This window comes from Bufo bufo, chromosome 2 (assembly GCF_905171765.1).
Source record: "Bufo bufo chromosome 2, aBufBuf1.1, whole genome shotgun sequence".
Classification (NCBI taxonomy): Eukaryota; Metazoa; Chordata; class Amphibia; order Anura; family Bufonidae; genus Bufo; species Bufo bufo.
This window is the reverse complement of record NC_053390.1, coordinates 339303467-339326769: the sequence shown is the minus strand read 5'-3', so window position 1 is coordinate 339326769 and position 23303 is coordinate 339303467. Positions and strand designations below refer to the sequence as shown.

Sequence of the window (23303 nt, the reverse complement as noted above, 5' to 3'; positions counted from 1 at the left end):
ACTGAAATGATCTCAGCAGGTCCTTTAATGACCGCAATGAAATGCAGTGGAAAGGTTTTTTTGGGATTAAGTTAATTTTCATGGCAAAGAAGAACTATGCAATTCATCTGATCACTCTTCATAACATTCTGGAGTATATGCAAATTGCTATTATAAAAACTTAAGCAGCAACTTTTCCAATTTCCAATATTTATGTAATTCTCAAAACTTTTGGCCACGACTGTACACATCTACACACATGCATGAGTGATGTTGGTTTCCACCTGATGGCCACACACTCATACAGGATAATGGAGACACTACACACTTGCTGATTGTCTGGATGCTGGAGACACTCCCTGCTGTGCCGCTGATTAATTAACTCAGCCATGTCTGCTAAGGGGCTGCTAAAAACTCAGGAACTTGACCTAAGGAAGTGAACAGAGAAACTTGCATGTAGATCTAAGGCTACTTTCACACTCTCGTTTGGTGTGGATCCGTCATGGATCTGCACAGAAGGATACGTTCAGATAATACGTCTGCATCCATTCAGAGCGGATCCATTTGTATTATCTTTAGCATAGCCAAGACTAATCAGTCTTGAACACCAATGAAAGTCAATGGAGGACGGATCCGTTTTCTGTTCAGTCATAGAAAACGGATCCGTCCCCATTGACTTACATTCAGAATGCATTAGGGCAAAACTGATCTGCTTTGGACCGCTTGTGAGAGCCCTGAACGGATCACACAAACTGAAAGCTAAAACGCCAGTGTGAAAGTAGTTTAAGGGTGCATTAACATAACCATTTATCTTTACGTTCTTCTGATCCGTCAGAAGAAGAGAGAGAGAGAGAGAGAGACAAAAAAAAAACGGATCCAGTAAAAAAAAAAATGATCCTGTTGCATCAGTTTGAGCTCTGAGATCTGTTTTTTAGATTGAAAAAGATCTGAGACGGAAATGGCTCAAACAGATGACAACTGATGCAACAGGATCAGTTTTTTTTACTGGAGGCCTAACTTGCAACAGGATCCATTTTTTTTATTTTTTTTTACAGGATCCTGTTTTTTTTTTCTCTCTTCTTCTTCTGACGGATCAGAAGAATGGAAAGCTAAACGGTGATGTGAATGCACCCTAATTTTAGATGGGAGATGATGCCGATGTCAGCCCCTCTAGAAAAAGATCCATTGCTTTGAGATACTTGTTTGTCAGAGAGGGAAGCTGCTGCTGAAGCCAACACCCCAGAGGGACACTCATCAGGAGGATCTAGAGCAGGGTTGCCCAACCTGCGGCCCTCCAGCTGTTGCAAAACTATAACTCCCAGTATGCCTGGACAGCCTACAGCTATTAGGGCATGCTGGGAATTGTAGTTTTGCAACAACTGGAGGACCGCAGGTTGAGCATCCATGATCCAGAGCTTTGCTGTCCCTTGTGGCCAGTAAGTGGATTTCTCTTGTGGACTCCTTTACCATTTAGGGGCCAGGTACACAGCAACACTGGTCGCGAGACATCAAGACATGTGATACAAAGGGCTACATGGCTAAAAGTTGCAAAGACTTTTATATAATGTATTTCAATGGTGTCACTGTGAAACATGTCATATGTTGCGACAGTCAGAAAGAAATCCAATTTGGATGGACTTTTTAGCAGTCGCAGCATGTAGCACACATTGTACATTGCATGTAGCATTACATAAAATGTAGCCGGACCCTTATCCCTCCCTACTGGACTGTACCCATTAGAAAGACTATTCCTGTGTAATGTGTGTTTCTCCGCCAAAATTGTTCCTGGCATAATTCAGAATGGGCAATAAACTCTATTCGTGCCGTTCCCAAATCACTCGCTTACTTGATCATGTAATAATCTAACAAACCCATGACAGCTCCTGTTGGACAAATATAACATACTATGTTGTGACCCCCATAAATCTTGAGAACACATCCGCCATGCTGCACCATTCATCTCTTTGGGACTGCTAGAAATAGCAGAGCACTGTGTATGACCATTTCAGACAGTCCGCATGCTTGACCAGCTACTCCATTCTTTTCGGGGTACAGGGCCTTTTTCTCATGATCAGAGGGCATACCAGTGGTCAGCAAATAATTATACATAGCAAATTATTATACCCGATTCACTGATTTTTCTGGACCACAGGAAACAATTTGCACACAATTCTCCTAAATTTCCCCCAAACAAATCTAAGGCCCCTTGCAGACGAGCGTGAGCGAATTAGGTCCGGATGCGGTCAGTGAAAAATGCGCGATTTCGCAAGCAAAGTCATTCAGTTTTGTATGCGATCACGTTCAGTTTTTATTGCGTGGGTACAATGCGATTTAATTCATTTTGCACTCGCATGATAAAAAAACTGAAGGTTTACAAACTACATCTCTTAGCAACCATCCGTGAAAAATGCATTGCATCAGCACTTGCTTGCGGACGCGATGCGATATTCACACAGCCCCATTCACTTCTATGGGGCGAGCGTTGCGTGAAAAACGCTGAATATAGAACATGCTGCGATTTTCACGCAACACACAAGTGATGCGTGAAAACCAACGCTCATGTGCACAGCCCCATTGAAATGAATGGGTCCGGGTCCGTGCGGGCGCAATGCGTTTGCATCACGCATTGCACCCTCGCGGAATACTCACTCGTGTGAAAGGGGCCTAAATTCCAAAATCAATTCACCCCGTTGCTGCCTAGATATTTTTGTGCTGTCTGGTATAACAGTTAATCAGAATAATGTGCTGCGCTCAAATAGGAAAGCAACTTTTTTACGACAGAACCTTTTAACTATGCTTGACAAATATCAATATCTCATTTTTGACTCACTGGAGATGACAGCCTATGTTCTGTTAGGCAAGTCACGGTCAATGAAAAGTTTAAGGCCTCATGCACACGACCGTATGTATTTTGCGGTCCGCAAAAAATACGGATGACATCCATGTGCATTCTGTCTTTTGCGGAACGGAATAGCTGGCCCCTAATAGAACAGTATTATCCTTGTCCGCAATGCGGCCAATAATAGGATATGTTCTATTTTTTTGAGGAACGAAAATACGGACGTACGGAAAAAGAATGCACACGGAGTACCTTCAGTTTTGTTTTGTTTGCGGACCCATTGAAATGAATGGTTACGTATACAAAAAAAATAATAATGGAACGGACACGGAATAAAAATACGTTCCTGTGCATGAGGCCTAAAAGCAATAATGTAATAAATGTAAGCAGTAGGCAGGTGAAGCTTGACAAACATTCATTCGCAACACTTTTCACTTTATAATTTCGGATACCTACAATCTTCTCCAGGAACTCTCAATAAACCCTTATGAAATAGTAAATCCATATGTATTTTATTGCTCTTAAAAGAACCTGAGCATCAGCAGCAAATTTGTAGTAAAGTAGTTTTCGACTTAAATCTATACAGCACAGTAAAACCACTTAGTGTGAAATGATTTAAAATGTAATTTATTCATATTCAAACAGCCCTACTGGAAGAGAAACATGTAAAATATATGTATATATGCAGATACATATATATACATATTATTTATAAAGAGATACATATGTACAAATATCATTACAATGACAATTCACTCTATCTTTGGTTTTACATTGAAATAGGAAAGTATCGCTCCTTGATTAACATCGCAATAGAGAATCGATCATTCGTTTTATGGCTCCTTCATATAATGAAATAGAAGGATCTTGTAATGGCAGCCATGTTTTACTCTTCTGGAGGGGAGGAAAAAAAAAAACAAACATACATTCTAGGATTAAAGTCAAACACCCCAATCTATATTAAAAAAAAAAAAAATTTGTCTAATAAAAATGTTGTGTTGCTTCGAAAAGCCAAGGCAACTCTGGTTAGAACTAAACCACAACATAAGTATTAATAATAAAAAACAGGAACTTTTCATCTATTTTTCATTTTGTACTCTATGAAATATTCTCCTACATATCCAATTGTTACAAACATTGAATAGAATAATAAAAGGCCAACACATGGGAAGAAAAAAAATGAAATAAAAACGGCATCTAAAAGGTTTGTATACCACATAAAAAACAGTAAACATCAGGAGGAGGGTGGGAATTAACTTCTCTCTTCCCGATTACATTTCTTAAGAATCAGAACACAATATACTTGTAGGAAAATATTGCATCTCATCTCTGTACTCTTGAGAAAAGGGGGAGGGGAATGGAGAATGATTGAGGAGACAGTCGTTGGTACAGAACGCCTGTTAGGGTAATATACAATCTTCATTGTCCAGTTTTTACACTAGATTGAATTCCCTCAGATTAAGCTGTAAGATAGTGTCTTTAACAGCAGCGAAGACAAAACGAATGTTCTCTGTGTCTGTGGCGCAGGTGAAATGAGAGTAGATGACCTTCTCTTTGTCAGGGTTCTGGTCTTGGTAGAGCTTTAAAATAAATTCCCGAGCTGATTTGGCATCTTGTTTAGGACCTGAAACCAAAACAATAAAACTCAGTGCTTCACAAAAAACATCCAGAAAAAAAATGCAACAGTCTATTTCAGTCCTATAAAATGCATCCGTAGGAGAGCTAGATAGAATTAAACATGGTGTCAGTCACGTGAGCATCATGTGACCCGGCTTTCAGTTAACTGTTCAGGTACCTAAAAGGTGAATTGTACTGAGGAAAAGACCATATACAGTACTACCTATAGCACTACCTCATGTCTGTCAGAGTCTGTGAAGAAGCAGATTTCTGTGTGCCGTTTATTTTTTCCCCCACACTAAACTTTATTAACATTACAATATCACTTAGCCACAGCCAGTCATTTTACAAATCACTACAGACAGGCACATAGGGATGTGGTTACTGTAATAAACTAGCAGTCACAATACCAAAATTTTGATTAGTTTTCGATACCAAGAAAAAGTATTGCCATATTCGATAACATACAAAGAAAATACAAAGAAATCACAATACCCATATATTAACCTCATGATGCTGGCTCAATACGATAACTGTAATACCAAACTTGTGTAGTTTATATTTTGTTTTACTTTAAAAAAAAAAAAAAAAAAAAAAACCTTTGAAAAAGGCAGCCATAATTTTTTATTTTCGGTCTACAGAGCTGTATGAGGGCTTGCTTTTTTTTGGGACAAATGGTAGTTTTTATTGGTACTTTTTTTGGGACACATACAACTTTTTGATCACTGTTAGGCCTCATGCACACGACTGTTGTGTGTTTTGCGGTCTGCAAATTGCAGATCCGCAAAACACAGATGGCGCAGAGAGCCATTAATATAACTAAGTGGATATATGAAGTGGAGGGCACTCAAATTTCTAGGTACACATATGGATGAATCTAATTATTTATTGGAAATTAAATTGTAACCCACAGGGGTGTAAACAAGTGGTTCCAAATAGGTGGCGGCAGGGTAATTTGTACCTCAATACGCAATGTTCTTATATACGATAAAATGCAATATTCTGGTATAAGATAATACTAGTACAGGTGATCAGTCTGTCGAGTAATTTACTAAAATACAAAAATGCAAAATGCACGTCACAGTGGGCTTCTATATACCCAGCTGGCAATGACATGGGTATCCGGATATCCAATAAAATGAACAATAAAAACAGATTGTCTCAAGTGGTGTTAGGGTCCCTTGTTATGTCCAGATAGATAGAGACAGTGTTATATATCGAGGCTGGAACAGTCTTATATCACCTACTTGGGTACATCTTTGATGGGGTAAGACTGTTCCAAGGTGACTAAAAATGGTGAATTATGTGTTTTTATAGTTTTTTCCATTATGGCGTTCACTGCACAGAACATTTTAAACATTTTAATAGAACCTGCTAGAACCTGGGATCTTTTGATCACTTGTCCCATTTACCATAAGGCTAGGGCTACACGACAACAATAAGTTGTGTGAAACATAGGGCACAACTACACTGCAACATGTGTCGCGTGACATTGATGTCGTACCAATGTCATGCGACAATGATAGTCTATGGTGTCGCACTGTGACATGCTGCCTTCCCCATTGACTTACAATTGTTTTAGAGACTGATCTGTCTTGGCTATTTTTAGAGATTATACAACCGCATCCGGATCAGAACGGATGCAGACGGTTGTATTATAACGGAAGCATTTTTGCTGATCCATCACGGATCCAGCAAAAACGCTGGTGTGAAAGTAGCCTTAGCAGGCAGTTTATCGTGGAAGGTCTGGGGGGGGGAAGCTCTCCCTCTTTCTCCACTGTGCGGCCGCTTATTAGAACACGGCATGCACTGCTCTTTGTGCGCGCCATGTTCTCTGGTAGGGACCGATACTAAGCTGCTCAATATAGCACTGTATAGCCAAGACATTAAAATGCAATGCACTATAGGGATGGTGCATTTTATTTTAGAAGCAATCAAAAGATTGCCTGTTATAGTCCCCTTGTGGGACTATTAAGTGGTTAAAAAAAGAAAAAAAATTCCAATTAACAACTTCCAGACCGGGCCATTTGCCCTCTTCCGGACCAGGCCTAATTTAGCAAATCTGACATGCGTCACTTTATGTGGTAATAACTTTGAAACGCTTTTACTTATCCAAGCCATTCTGTTTTCTCGTGACACATTGACTCAAATTTACTATTAACATGATGTACAATGTGTTTTACCTTTATTTATAGAAAAATTCCAAAAGTTTGCGGAATGGCACAGACAGCCATTTATATAACTTCCTATTCTTGTCCGCAAAACGGACAAGAATAGGACAGGTTATATTTTTTTGCGGACCACGGAACAGAGCAACGGATGCGGACAGCACACGGAGTGCTGTCCGCATCTTTTGCGGCCCCGTTGAAGTGAGTGGGTCCGCATCCAAGCTGCAAAAACTGCGGCTCGGATGCAGACCAAAACAACGGTCGTGTGCATGAGGCCTAAGACAGATAGTGGTACCTCATAAAATACTCATTAATTAATATTCACCATATGTCTACTTTATGTTGGCATCATTTTGGTAATGTAATTTAATTGTTTAAGAAGGTTGTACCCCATTTTAGAAACTACACGCCTCAAACAATTCAAAACTGGTTGTAGAAATGTTAACCCTTTAAGTATTCCACAGGAATTAAAGCAAAATAGATGTGAAATTTAACTTTTTCAGCAAATTTCCCAATTTAATAAATTTTTCTTGAAACAAATCAAGGGTTAAAAACAAAACAAACCTCAATATTTATTACCCTGATTCTGAAATTTACAGAAACACCCCATATGTGGTTGTATACTGCTGTATGGGCACACTGCAGGGCACAGAAGGCAAGGAGCGCTGTGAGGAATATGGATTATTATTTAATGTCAGCCATGTTCTTACACCAGCCATCTGCTGTCTGATAGAGGGAGGAGCACCGCAGGGGGGTCCTGGCTTCAAACAAGCCACTCGTTTACACATAGCACCTACTCTAGCCAGCCAGGAACCCAGCTAATGGAACAGGAAAAACCTCTCTGCAGGGAATCTAAGCCATTCACTACTTCAAATCAATTTTATCAGACATCATGGAACCGGCAATTCATATAGAATTATGAATCGTCCGGCCATCACAGGCATAAACCAGATACATATGTTTCCCTGTGGCCACGATGAACAGGCCCGTGGTCATAGTTTGGTGGTGGGATGCCAGGGAGGGGAGATATACAAATCTCCCCACAAAAATCAAACAACGGTACCATGCTTGGACTCTACTGGTAGCCGGAACCCAGGCGGATCCATTCCACCAGAACCACCTCCCTGCAACATTCTGGTCTGGAGCCATGGGCTCTAATCAGTTTTGTGACTCATTTGCTGCCAGCCCCAGAAGAGGAGGAGTGGACTACGCAGAGGGGCCGGCTACAGGTCAAAAGGCTTGTGCCAGAAAGCAGGCGTGTCTTTTCTCTGAAAGGGGATCACATCGTGCCATGTGTTTAGAGGGACCTGCAAACTGCTGACATCACTGCCTCCCATGTGACTACAGCTAAGAACTCATCACAACCCAAAGGACTCATCTATCTGGTAAACTGACTTTTTGCTCCGTTTAATCCTGTGTGTACCATACTACCTGTATTTGCAACCTCAGACCACTGTAAATATTCTTTGTGTGTATAGTGTTATTTCTAGTGAGCCCTTAAGGCAATTAAATATATAGAATTTAGTCTTGTGCTGTCTTGTATCTCGATCACGAATCCCCATGTCCGTGTTTCGGTGGGTTGGTTTCTCACCCTATATAATCCTGTTAGCGGACCGGGCTTATATCAAACGAGAAACTGGTGGCAGTATACCCGGGCCGAGGAGGCGCTGTTTCACTGGGGCAGTTGAAAGGCTCCCTCAGCTTGTTGCCTCTCTGTGCCCGTGTGGACATGAGGAGTCTGTGAACACTGTACCAAGCTGACCTTACCTGCTCCTCAGAGACGGCGTAACGTCACGCCTTGGTAACCAATGACTATATTGTATCTCGCTGGCTCTACGTATTTGACGTCCGGCGGCAGAGAGGTGCGGTATTTGTCAGAAGCGCCATATGATTTTTGGCGGATCCGTCTTGACTACCATTGAAGGTCAATGGAGGACAGATCCGTTTTCTATTGTGCCAGATTGTGTCAGTGAAAATGGATCAGTCCCCATTGACTTAAATTGTGTGTCAGAATGGATCCGTTTGGCTCAGTTTCATCAAACAGACACGAAAACGCTGCAAGCAAAGTTTTGGTGTCCATCTCCAAAGCGGAATGGAGACGGAATGGAGGCAAACTGATGCATTCTGAGCGGATCCTTTTCCATTCAGAAAGCATTAGAATGCAAACTGATCCGTTTTGGACCGCTTGTGAGAGCCCTGAACGGATCTCACAAACGGAAAGCCAAAACACGTGTGAAAGTAGCCTTATAGATCCGGTCGTTATGGATGCAACAATACAATACAATACAATAAAATTTAATCAGAAAGTTATGTGTACCCCAAAATGGCACCATTAAAAACTACAACTCACAGTATGCTGAAAAAAACAAGCCCTCATACAGCTACATAGACAGAAAGATAAAAAAAATTATAGCTCTTGAAAGGCGATGATGTAAAAATGAAGAAAACCGCTTGGTCAGTAAGGCCCAACACAGGCTGGTCACTAAGGGGTTAAATTTATTTAAAAAATTCCTATGGGGAGCATCAAAGTTCAAATCTGACTGGTCAGCAAAGGCTGGCGAGGGACTGGAGAATTACCAGTCTGACAGATTTATTACACAACAGCATTTTGCAGCTTCTATATACTATATTTCTAGAAGATGCATGAGCCAAATGTTACAAACTTTAATTAAAAACCTATTACAATTTTTTTAAACCCCAAGCGCTTTAAAAAGGTGTCAAAATTCGTCTGAAAGGTGCCTGAAACGAATATTTTACTCCATGCTTGTAGCTGAAAACCTCTGCACCATAATGGCTTTTCTCTTTTTCAGTTATATTGATAATACGCTTTCCTTTCATAGAAAAAAAAAAAAAGTATCTGAAATAAATAGTTTCCAATAAGAAGATGACATCACAGGATCACTCACAGCGAACCTGATACACTTGTGCTCCTCTTCCGCTCCTTTGCCACTATACATTTTCAGCTGTAGAGAAGATCCACACCCCCACCACAATTTTGCCTAGTAACAACAGTTTTAGAATCCGCTCCTCTGGCTGCCTCCCACCACTGATCTTCCCACATCCACTGTTCTTCTCTGTGGCAGTATTCCTTCACTTGGGTGCTGGTGTTTGTCTTACACCAATCACCTCCTTACAAACTGTCTGGGAGCTAGAAGGCAGTACACCGTTTATGCTATTCTTGTCTCTCATATTAATCAGATGTTCTAAATACTATTAGAATATGTAGAACACCAAGCGACAAAATGCTAAAAAAAAAAAAAAAAAAAAAAAAAGTTGACATTTCACCTGCAGTAATTCAGGCATAATACACAGAACACTTCCTAACCACCAGAAAACCTCTTCACTTTATGCACCTTATTAAGGCATGTATCAGCTACATCATGAATTCTTCACTGGAGGCACATTTACAAGTCTGTTTTTAGGAAACATTTAAAATTCATGTCAGTTTCCTAAGAACTAGAGTCGCTTACCAGCAAACTCTGGAAAGTAGTCGATTAAATGTGAGAATAAGATTTTCTCCTCTAAAAGATCCTTCTTGTTTAGAAATAGAATGACTGAAGAATTCTGGAACCAGGGGTAGGTTATAATGGTTCTGAACAGGGCTTTGCTTTCTTCCATTCGGTTCTAAAAGAAATAAATGGATTAATTAGTACAAACGTTTTCTGAAAAGCCTCATAAAACATCTCAATATACCCGTGTGTGTTCACCAACCAAGGTTCTGTGGAACTGGTGTTCGCTAAGGAGTACCACGGAAGATCAGTAGCAAGGCCATCACTTTTATGTTATGAATGATTGAATGGTCTCAGTAGCTCCCTCTGTCTAGCCATCAGCAAGGTGGTCACAGGCTGCCAATCAGCTACTATGGCAGCTAACAACCTGCGTCCGAATCTGCGTCAGATTAATGCCACTTTGGGGGCTCCGTTAGTAAATGACCCTAAGCCCCTCTTGAGTGGTCTTTGCTGTGTGTTTAGGGTCATTGTCTTATTGGAAAGTAAATGTTTGGCCCAGTCTGAGGTCTAGAGCAGACTGGATCAGGTTTTTAAGAATATCTCTGTGCTTTGCTTCATTAAGCTTTCCCTTAACTCTGACCAGTTTCCCTGTCCCAGCTGCTAAAAAAGAGGGGCATTACAATACATGGTGGCACTACAGAGGGGTTATAAATGCAATAGGGCATTAAAACTACAGGGGCACTGCAGGTGGCATTATAACTACATGGGGCACTGCAGGTGGGCATTATATATACTCTGGGCACTACAGGGGAGGCTTTATATATACTGGGGCAACTTCAGGGTGCATTATAATTACTGGAGCCACTATAAGGGGCATTAGAACTACTGGTGACACTATAGGTGGCCTTATTACTACTGCTGGCTGTAAAGGGGTTCCTTATAAGGGGGCCACGTTACAGCTGAGGGTAATATAGGGAGCCTTATTTCTACCGTGGGCACCATGGTAGCATAATTACTAATAGGGGTGCTGTGGGGAAATTATTATTGGGCACAATATGGAGGGCATTGCTACTAAAGGGGACACTCTTGGAGAGCATTATCACTATTGGGGATAGTGTTGGGGGCACTATTACTATTAAGGGAAGTCTAAAAGTACTATTACTTATGGGGGTGGGACTATCTGCATGGCAATTATTTTTGCCGTATTTGTCGTGTTTGTGGGCATTGGGGAAACAGCGGGCATAGTATTGGAATTTATTTCTATGTGTGGCCAATATATCTGCCTGAGTTTGAGACCCCTGTCCTAAGCCTATAAATATTTTATTCAGACCTACCTCATTATCGCACTCTGCAAGAACCTGATCGTATTCACTCAATGCCACCAGGAAAATTATAGATGTAACATTTTCAAAACAGTGAATCCACTTCCTTCTTTCGGATCTTTGGCCACCGACATCCACCATCCTGTATGGCAAGAGATACACCTTCATTGTATAGCATAAATGAGGTTCAAAATATTGTAAAAATAAAGCTGTTAAGTCATGAAGCATAAAAAAATAAATATGAGCCTTATTTTTTTCCTGCATCAAATGAGTTTGACAATTTGTAAACTAATTTGTCAAAATGCCATATATACACAGTCAGGCATGCTCCATACAAGCATACATGATAGGAGGCCTCCAGCTGCCTTCGTGTAGGTCACCGTCACATCCACAGCCTGCAACACTTCCACCGTTTATGCAGTGTGGGTGGGGTGCGGGTGAGCCAGATTTATTAAAATTACTTTTACAAAGTTGCAAAAAAGATGGAACAGTTTTACTCAAGTAGAGGGATAGTGTCAAATATGGGGAAACAAAAAAGCGATTTAACCGACTCTGAAAAGTCTTTCAGTGGGATACAGCATTCTTGAAATTGCTAAGATATTGAGGCATGATCACAGAACCAAAAGGTTTTGTTGCCAATAGTCAGAGTCGCAAGAAACATGTTGAGGAAAAAAATAAAAAAAGAGACTGAAATTAACTGCTAAAGATTTGTGAAGAATCAAACGTGAAGCGACCAGGAACTCATTATCCTCCAGTGCTGTCATATTCCAGAACTGCAACATCCCTGGAGTGCCTGGAGATACATGGTGTTCAGTGCTCAGAGATACAGCTACGGTAAGGAAACCTGAAACCCAACCACCGGTGAACAAGTCACATAAGTTGAAACGTGAAAAAAAGAAAAGGTTTTATGAACGGATAAGAGTAACTCTTGATGGTCCAGATGGATGGGCCCATGGCTGGATCAGTAATGGGAACTGAGCTCCACTTTAACTCAGACGGCAGCAAGGTGGAGGTGGGATACGGCTATGGGCTGGTATTATTAAAGATGAGCTGGTTGGACCTTTTCGTGTTGAAGATGGACTCAAAATCAACTTCCAAACCTACAGCCAATTTTTATAAGACACTTTCTTCGAACGGTGGTGCAGGAAAAAGTCTGCCTCTTTCAAGACAACCATGATTTTTATGCAAGACAATGCTCCATCACATGCATCAAAGTACTCCACTGCATGGCTAGCCAGTAAAGGACTAAGGCTGGGGTCAGACCTGAGCGTTTTACAGCGCGTTCCTACGCGCTGTAAAACGCTCAACAGGCAAGAACCAATGCTTCCCTATGGGCAGGGTTCTCACCTGAGCGTTTTACAGCGCGTACGATCGCGCTGTAAAACGCCAGACGGCCCAAGTAGTACAGGAGCTTCTTTGGGGCGTCTTGTCGCGCGTTCCCGTACATAGACTTCAGCGGGAATGCGCGACAATAGGCGTTCGCTTGTTCCGGAGCCGCGTCTGTAAACGCGCGTACAATCGCGCATACAGAGCGCTCCATCCCGTACGCTAAGGTCTGAACCCAGCCTTAAAGATGAAAGAATAATGATCTGGCCCTCTTCCTCACCTGACCTAAACCCTATTGAGAACTTGTGGGCCCTTAAATGGGAAGTTTATGGTGAAGGAAAACAGTCAGCCTTCCAGACACTGTTCAGAGAGGTGGTGGTTGCTGCTGCACAAAACTTTGATTATCAACAGATTAAGAAAATTATAGACTCCATGGATAGAAGGCGTGTGACTGTTATTGAAAAGAAGGAGGGCTATATTTGTCACAGATTTTTGCCCAATTATGTACACAGATATTGTTCTAAAAATATTCGGGTTTAAGGTTTATTAACATTTTGGATTGACCAGCACTATAGTTGTTCAATAATAAAATTAATCTTCAAAAATACAACTTTCCTAATAATACATTGTGCACACAGTTTAAAGTTAATATCCTACGTGCATGTATAAACACCAACACAACCAGAATGAAAACATCCAGAGAACTACAAAACGGTGCATAAGGCAAGTAAATCTTCGATTACAAAACAATGCCTCCAATACTCGACTACATAGCTTTATTTATAAAAATATTCCATCTTTATTAATTTATTATGTTCCCTCCTTTTCACAAACCAAATAAAGGCTGGTATGGGGAGATTTCTTATTTCCCTTTGCCATTTTTAAGGTGTAAAAAAAGTCGCAAAACAATGTTTTTGCGATTTTTTAAAACACCACTGCATCAAAATTTTAACACAAGTAGCATTTCTATGCTGCCCTTGGCACTTTCCAAAAGGGGGTGTGGTGAGGGTGGGAAAGGGTGAGGCGGGTTTGGGGCGCTCCAGTTTTTGTTACCCATCTCTTATATTTTTTGGTATCCCTTTACAAAACGGATACCACACGTCCCCTGAAAAACCTTGTCTATTACAGGGGGAAACGCGTCGGAACTGTGTACATTGTTATCAGATGAGGGATTATGTATATTGTATCAGATAAGTTAGGGACTTTGTATGTTGAATCAGACAAGGGATTGTGTATACTGTATCAGATAAGTTATAGGGCTGCATAGGGACAGGTCAGCTGAGGCTCGTGGACAGAGTACTCCTACCATCAAGTTGTATCTCTGTGCTGAGCAGATTTTTCCAGGGGAAGCATAGGGGCAGACATCGGTATCTCTGACGTGCTGTCCCGTTTGCGTTACCAGTCCTCTCTAGTAGCTGGCCTTCCCTGTGTGATAGCTCTACGATTCTGTGCTGTACTACGGTTATATTGGTCCTGTAGGGAACTGATTTACTGGATGTATTTTATAAATTGATTAAAAGTTAAGTTTTAGGAAGTTTCCCTCAATAATAAAAAAAAATCGTAGCTTGCTCAGATTTCAGTTTAGGGGCAAGTAATGCCGGATAATATGCCTAATCTCCAGAAATACTATGTACGTTGCTGGGCACTTTTTTTTACTTTGAGCGTTTAACAGTAGCTAACTCAGGATATGAGGTGACCAAGAGAAGTGCTCTATACAGGGAGTGCAGAATTATTAGGCAAGTTGTATTTTTGAGGATTAATTTTATTATTGAACAACAACCATGTTCTCAATGAACCCAAAAAACTCATTAATATCAAAGCTGAATATTTTTGGAAGTAGTTTTTAGTTTGTTTTTAGTTTTAGCTATTTTAGGGGGATATCTGTGTGTGCAGGTGACTATTACTGTGCATAATTATTAGGCAACTGAACAAAAAACAAATATATACCCCTTTCAATTAGGCCTCTTTCACACTTGCGTTGTTGGGATCCGGCATGCACTTCCGTTGCCGGAGGTGCCCGCCGGATCCGGAAAAACGCAAGTGTACTGAAAGCATTTGAAGACGGAACAGTCTTCCAAATGCGTTCAGTGTTACTATGGCACCCAGGACGCTATTAAAGTCCTGGTTGCCATAGTAGGAGCGGGGAGCGGGGGAGCGGTATACTTACAGTCCGTGCGGCTCCGGGGGCGTTCCAGAATGACGTCCGAGCGCCCCATGCGCATGGATGACGTGATCCATGCGATCACGTGATCCATGCGCTTGGGGCGCCCTGACGTCACTCTGAAGCGCCCGGGGAGCCGCACGGACGGTAAGTATGCTGCTCCCCCGCTCCCCACTACACTTTACCATGGCTGCCAGGACTTTAGCGTCCCGGCAGCCATGGTAACCATTCAGAAAAAGCTAAACGTCGGATCCGGTAATGCGCCGAAACGACGTTTAGCTTAAGGCCGGATCCGGATCAATGCCTTCCAATGGGCATTAATTCCGGATGCGGCCTTGCGGCAAGTGTTCCGGATTTTTGGCCGGAGCAAAAAGCGCAGCATGCTGCGGTATTTTCTCCGGTCAAAAAACGTTCCGTTCCGGAACTGAAGACATCCTGATGCATCCTGAACGGATTTCTCTCCATTCAGAATGCATTAGGATAATCTTGATCAGGATTCTTCCGGCATAGAGCCCCGACGACGGAACTCTATGCCGGAAGACAATAACGCAGGTGTGAAAGAGCCCTTATTTATTTTTACCAGTGAAACCAATATAACATTTCAACATTCACAAATATACATTTCTGACATTCAAAAACAAAACAAAAACAAATCAGTGACCAATATAGCCACCTTTCTTTGCAAGGACACTCAAAAGCCTGCCATCCATGGATTCTGTCAGTGTTTTGATCTGTTCACCATCAACATTGCGTGCAGCAGCAACCACAGCCTCCCAGACACTGTTCAGAGAGGTGTACTGTTTTCCCTCCTTGTAAATCTCACATTTGATGATGGACCACAGGTTCTCAATGGGGTTCAGATCAGGTGAACAAGGAGGCCATGTCATTAGATTTTCTTCTTTTATACCCTTTCTTGCCAGCCACGCTGTGGAGTACTTGGACGCGTGTGATGGAGCATTGTCCTGCATGAAAATCATGTTTTTCTTGAAGGATGCAGACTTCTTCCTGTACCACTGCTTGAAGAAGGTGTCTTCCAGAAACTGGCAGTAGGACTGGGAGTTGAGCTTGACTCCATCCTCAACCCGAAAAGGCCCCACAAGCTCATCTTTGATGATACCAGCCCAAACCAGTACTCCACCTCCACCTTGCTGGCGTCTGAGTCGGACTGGAGCTCTCTGCCCTTTACCAATCCAGCCACGGGCCCATCCATCTGGCCCATCAAGACTCACTCTCATTTCATCAGTCCATAAAACCTTAGAAAAATCAGTCTTGAGATATTTCTTGGCCCAGTCTTGACGTTTCAGCTTGTGTGTCTTGTTCAGTGGTGGTCGTCTTTCAGCCTTTCTTACCTTGGCCATGTCTCTGAGTATTGCACACCTTGTGCTTTTGGGCACTCCAGTGATGTTGCAGCTCTGAAATATGGCCAAACTGGTGGCAAGTGGCATCTTGGCAGCTGCACACTTGACTTTTCTCAGTTCATGGGCAGTTATTTTGCGCCTTGGTTTTTCCACACGCTTCTTGCGACCCTGTTGACTATTTTGAATGAAAACGCTTGATTGTTCGATGATCACGCTTCAGAAGCTTTGCAATTTTAAGAGTGCTGCATCCCTCTGCAAGATATCTCACTATTTTTGACTTTTCTGAGCCTGTCAAGTCCTTCTTTTGACCCATTTTGCCAAAGGAAAGGAAGTTGCCTAATAATTATGCACACCTAATATAGGGTGTTGATGTCATTAGACCACACCCCTTCTCATTACAGAGATGCACATCACCTAATATGCTTAATTGGTAGTAGGCTTTCGAGCCTATACAGCTTGGAGTAAGACAACATGCATAAAGAGGATGATGTGGTCAAAATACTCATTTGCCTAATAATTCTGCACGCAGTGTAGGTGCACACAATAAAACTATATTGTTAACCTGAAGCCTCCTGTGTCAATAGCGCAATAGAAAGCTTTGCTAGCCAGTCTTTAAAGCTTCTAGAGTTAATTTATAGGCAGCAGCAATATGTATAGGCCCTGTGCAAGCTGTCTGGGATGTTCATTATGCTACCTTAAGATATAAAGCATCTACCTCTTTGTTAACTGCAGAATTTACATTCATTCCAATCTAAGAGAGCACAACTCACCTAAAAACAATATTCTCTAAATCGAAGGGATACTCAATGATTCCAGTGGTAGGCACTCTGACTCGAAGTACATCTTGCTGGGTGGGAACGTAACCAATAACAGAAACGCGATCTATGTCACTGATGTAGCTGGAAGGGGAAAAAAAATATATATATAAAAAAAAAATATATATAAAAAAAAAAAAAAAACACAAATGTGAAGTCGTAAAACAATTGACAGATTAATTGAAACCAAATGCTAACTAGTGTATACGGGATCTATGCTGTACAAATTCAAAATAAGGAGCTCATAGGGCCCTTGCATATGAGCGTTGGTCACGCTGCGAGTCCGCAGCGCAGCTCCCGGGGGTCACATATCATTATATTGATTTATGATGCTATGTAACCCTTACAGTTCTGGAATGTATTGGATAACACGGGCAGCATTATGCCAGTGTTATCCAATACATTCTGTAACTGTAAGGGTTACATAGCATGATAAATCAATATAATGCTATATGACCCCGGCAGTGCTGGGAGGTCAGGCCGGGAGCTGCGCTAACCAACGCTCCTCTGCAAGGGCCCATAGTGTCCTGTGAACTGTTCTGCAGCTACATGTGACTTGGACTCTGTGGGGAAAAGAAATCCTCTGTGCGATTATGAAATTTGAAAATCCATGAGAAAGGAGGCATGCTGATTTCATTTTACAGCATTTCAATATTAATATTTTAAGACATCTTTATCTAAATAAAGTATGTCATTACTTCACTGATGCCCCGATCTCACGTTCATAATGGACGTGTCTTCATCTTGCATGCGGAATGTGTCTTGGCTGTAACAGTACACTTACTACTTAGCAGAGTCTGACAGCTGGTACTCCCTCCTCCGATCATAGCACTCCTGGATCCCAGGGTCCTCCCAGAGTTTTTTAATTGCTTCTACGTGTTTCCGTTCCAGACTGTTTACTTTATCTACCTCTACTTCCCGGACCAGCAAGGCGTTTTCCTAGAAAAACAAATAAAAATATCAAAAGAAATTAGGAGAAAGAAAAACAAATAAATCCCAATCACTTCAGTGAACAGAAGTCATGTCAAACGCTGTAAGTGAATTCAGTTTATATCAATGCAAACCATAATCTTCATTAGTTGGTGAGGAGGAAAAAGTGTACCAGTAAGCCATGCTTTACATAAACCTAGGTATACACATATGCACGCACTTTATATACATACAGGAGATGACATTTTCAGATTTTGGGATTTCAACAGGATTTCAAATTTACACAGGCCGAATATCAAGCAGATTATGGGGAACGAACGCTTCTTCCTGAAAATCTGCCTGTGTAAATGTGGCGCCGATCACCCGATGAATGAGCCAACTACTCATTCATCGGGTAATCCTGTCGTTAGTGCAGGCCTCATACTGTGAAGGTGACTGCTGCATGTGAATGCAGTGGTTTCCTTCACTGAACGAGCAGCCGACTGTCGGGAAGAAAACTGTGAATAATCCGCGACAAATTCCGTATGAGTTACAGGCTGATTTGGCACAGATTTGTTATGCAGCATGTGGATGACATTTCATAAAACCTTATCCACTTTGCTGCTGTAAACACTATGGGGGCCATTTATCAAACTGGTGTAAAGTAGAACTGGCTTAAATACCAATAGCACCCAATCATTTCATTTTCCAAAGGAGCTGTGAAACATGAAAAACCGAATCTGATTGGTTGCTATGGGCAGCTAAGCCAGTTTTCCTTTACACCAGTTTTAATAAATCTCCCCCATGGTGTTTTTAGGAAAAACGACAAATGTTGGGGTACTTTCACACTGGCGTTTTGGCTTTCCGTTTGCGAGATCCGTTCAGGGCTCTCACAAGCGGTCCAAAACGGCTCAGAATGCATCAGTTCTTGCAGTGTTTTGGTATCCACCTGACGATGCAGAGGATGTAAGTCAATGGGGATGGATCAGTTTTCACTGACACAATCAGGCACAAATAGAAAACGGATCCGTCCGCCATTGACTTTCAGTGGTGTTCAAGACGGATCTGTCTTGGCTATGTTACAGATAACACAAACAGATCCGTTCTGACCGGATGTATGTGGTTGTATTATCGGTGCGCACCAAACGCGAGTGTGAAAGTAGCCTAAGATGCACGTCAAGATCAAATTAAACACACTACAAACAGTACTTTTTTTTGTTGTTGTTGTGGCATATGTGAGTACAGCATTTCTCCCATTAGTTTTTCATAGAATTTTCTATTGAAGTGAAAAAAGCCTGAAAAAATACCAAAAAAATTAACGCTTGTAAAAAAAAATGCATTAAATTAAAACGCCACAAAAAAGTGAGCCAAAGGAAGCAGATATTGCATGAGCGCTTATTTCAGCTGCTGCCTCTAGAGGACAGCCTCCTCACACACGTGCCTTTTAGTGGCAATTTATGCTTTCACGTATCCCAAAACAACCTTTGAACAGCAGCAGCAGTTACAAGAAACAATGGTTCAACTATTCAAATGAGGCCCCCCCCCCCCCCCACAACAGAACGTTTGATATGATTGTTTTCCACAAAAAGGGCAATATACAACATTATTACATGATTTTAATTCTCTTATAAAGCTCCAATGTATTGCACACAATTTGGCATAGGAATAGACACACAAAAGGACTTGTTGGCCCTTTTACCAACTGAAAAAAATAATAATATAGTATTTAAGGCCTCATGCACACGGCTGTCGTTTGGAATGGCATCCAATCTACATTTTTTTCGGATTGCATGTGGACCCATTCATTTCTATGAATCTGTGAAAAATGCGTCATGTCTAGAGATGAGCGAATTTCATATTTAGAAATTCGTTCACACTTTGTTCGGTGGTAAAAGATTAATTGTGTTATGGATTCCGTTACCAAAGACCATAACGCAATTCTATGACTGAATGCCTTTAGAGGCATTCCGTTATTCACTCCGTCATAATAGAAGCCTATGGGCTGCAAAACGGATCAGTCCCGTTTCCGTTATGCAGGGCAGTCTTCTCCTGCATAACGGAAACGGGACGGATCTGTTTTGCAGCCCAAAGACTTCTATTATAACAGAATCCCTCTAAAGGTATTCCGTCATAGAATTGCGTTATGGTCCGTGGTAACAGAATCCATAACGCAATTCTGCTTTTACCAGTAAACAAAGTGTGAACGAATTTCATAAGCGGAAATTCACTCATCTCTAGTCATGTCATCCATGTGCTGTCCACATCTGTGTGGCTGTTTTGCAAATTATAGAACATGTCCTATTCTACTCTGTTTTAGTAGAAAAATGGCTGGTACCCGTATTTTGCAGATCCGTGGTTTGAGAACCTCAAAATGGATACGGTGCTCATTCAAGTGTATTGGTTATGTCTTTTGTTCCCCCATAGTGGAATAGAGCACAATTATTAGTGGCTAGCTTTTCTAGAATTACCATCTTTCCACTGTATTTTAACAGCAGTGAGACCTTTCTGTAAATGATGTGCCTGTAGCAATGAACATAACATTTGCAGTATGCACTATATTTTATAAATATTTTTTTCCAATAAGTATCTGCATCTGAATTTCTTATTTAAAATAATACAGAAAATACACTAACATCAGTCCCAGTCTTCGGTTCACTATACGATGTACCAATGACAGGCATATGATCTTAATATCTGTCCCTAGTTCTTGGTAGGATAAATAAAAGGGAATGTGACATCCAATGACTAGCCTCAGTGGCTGCAGCGGTCACGTGTTGTCGACGTGATGTCACTGCTGTCGGATAAATAAAGCTCTGCCAGGAGGACCGGGATCTGGCAGATAAGTGCTTACCTGTTCCTCATTGTAGCTTTATCCAGCGGGAGGTCCAGTTTCATCCTGAAATCAGACAACCCCTTTATCTCAGAGCAGCAGTGTTTCAAGGCAGCATTGCCATCCACTGACCCACCTTCCACCCTTTAGACAGGTTTAACCAATATACAGCTGTTTTGAAGACATTTTCCCTAACCCTAAAAAAAATTTGAACCCATGGTGCCATTTATTACTGAACTAGATAACTGTGGTACAATACAGAATGACATTCACCGACATGACATGCTGTAAAATAAAGAAATAGATCTGACCTATGTGCCCGAAACACCTGCCATGGTTTAACTGGTTACACCACATTCTTCAAGTTAATATTGGCGGGCATACACAATACATACAATACGCTGCAGAGAGTAAAGGCGTCCATAATCTGCTTCACTAATCTGCTGGAAAATTTACAGATCCATTATAGGCCTAAAAGATCCATCAGAGCCCATTGCCTATTGGGTTTTTTTTTATATTTTTTTGCAAAACATATAAATAAATGATCCATTATATCTTGGATCCTGAAAAAAAGGGACTGATGATGTCAGTCTACACAGAACCGTATAAGGTTTATGACATAAATGCGTCTTTGTACCCATGGACGATCAGAGTATTAAATGCGCTCAGGGTACAGGGTAAGCCACTAGGACCACACCATTATTCCAGTGTAATAGAATGATCACCTGCTCTGTCCTTGAATATGCCACAAATCACCAGATAGAAAAAAACCTTTAAGGGTCCATTCACACGTCCGCAAAATGTGTCCGCATCCGTTCCACAATTTTGCAGAACAGGCGCAGACCCATTCATTTTCAATGGAGCCGGAATGTGCTGTCCACATCCGCATTTGCGGATCCACACTTCCACATCTGTGCTTCTATTTTTTTTGCGGAAACGGAACATGTCCTATTCTTGTCCGCAATTGCGGACAAGATTAGGCATTTTCTATTATAGTGCCGGTGATGTGCGGTCCACAAATTGTGGAATGCACATTGCCAGTGTCCGTGTTTTGCGGATCCGCAGAACATTTACGGACGTGTGAATGGACCCTAACTGTGCATTTATTTAATTTTTTTTCTAATTGTGATTCTGCAAGGAAATAACAGAATCGCATAAAGAAAACCACAATGGGGAAAAAAAAAATGGATACAATTCAGTGTGGTACTTAAAACTGCATAAAAACCGCAAAGTGAAACCGCAGCTTCTTTAAAGACATGTATGCAGTTTCTAAATTCATTTCACTATGTGTTTTACTGCAGTTTCCTAACACCAAGTGTGAACGTGCCCTGTGCATCCCTGTAGTCCGCATATCCCAGTACGAGACAGAAATGGAGCATATCTGTTCAGTGGTGTAGAAACTCTGACCCCTCTTCTACAAATACAGACCCGAGGTCCATCTCCCGAGCGGTTCCTTCAGACACTTCCAGGCAGGGCGGCAGGATTTGTGACTGCTGCATTATCCAGCTCTCGCCAGTGGTTCTTTAAACTAACACTCGGCAGTCTAAATAATATGGGGCGCATTTATTCTCTGCGGCATTGTGTAAAATATATCAAGTCAAAGTTTACCGTTTCTGACAGAGAAGCCAACTTTGTTTCTTGCAGCCATTTGCTAAACTACAGAATAGAGCAGGGATCGGCAACCTCCAGCACTCCAACTGTGGTGAAACTACGACGACAGGCTGCTCTCGGAACTCCCACAGAAATGAACAGAGCATGCTGGGAGTTGTAGTTTCACAGGAGGTTGCTGACCCCTGGAATAAAGGTTAGAGATGTAAATGTATATTCTTTGTTGACACACCAACTTCCATATATCAACTCAGGATTTCCTTCTCTCTCCCCTGTCATCACCTTCCCTCAGTCAGAGCCATAGCAAAAATGTGTGCATTCATTCATACCCCTTCATACACCTGCCAGACCCACCAAAACACAGAAATCTATTCCTATATGAGGTTATTGGCCCAGTTATATAATACTGTATAGGTATGCAAAACATCAGGCTCTATACAAGATTGTGAAAAGAATATGACAACATCTGATTTTCCAGCCATAACTTTAAAGGGAACCTGTCACCATGAAAATGCTGTATAATCTGCCAGCACCATGTTATGTTATAGAGCAGGAGGAGCTGAGCAGATCGATATATAGTTTATGAGAAAGGATTCAGTAAGGGTCCATTCACACGTCCGCAATTTCGTTCCGCATTTTGTGGAACGGAATTGCGGACCCATTCATTTCTATGGGGCAGCACGATGTGCTGCCCAGATACGGAATTGCGGATCCGCACTTCTGGGTCCGCAATTCCGATCCTGAAAAATATAGAACATGTCCTATTCTTGTCCGCAATTGCGGACAAGATTAGGCATTTTCTATTAAGTGCCGGCGATGTGTGGCCCGCAAAACACGGACGAGTGAATGTATCCTAACACTTGTATTTCATTCATTTATATTCCTGCTCATTCTGGGCTTTGAGGTCCAGGAGCCAGTCCTA

At 41.6% G+C, this 23303-nt stretch overlaps 1 protein-coding gene across 1 annotated transcript in view; it reads right to left on the bottom strand.

Annotated features, from left to right (window-relative positions):
* Window positions 1-3435: 3435 nt before the first annotated feature.
* The window catches only part of LOC120989137 (guanine nucleotide-binding protein subunit alpha-14), a 158819-nt gene continuing 138951 nt past the window's right edge, over window positions 3436-23303 (bottom strand). The window contains exons 3-7 of the mRNA XM_040417054.1: window positions 17819-17973; window positions 16990-17118; window positions 11387-11516; window positions 10074-10227; window positions 3436-4442 (exon numbers count right to left, since the gene is read on the bottom strand). Coding sequence (XP_040272988.1) covers window positions 4252-4442; window positions 10074-10227; window positions 11387-11516; window positions 16990-17118; window positions 17819-17973 — 759 coding nt within the window. The 3' untranslated portion in view covers window positions 3436-4251. The remainder of the gene's footprint in view (window positions 4443-10073; window positions 10228-11386; window positions 11517-16989; window positions 17119-17818; window positions 17974-23303) is intronic.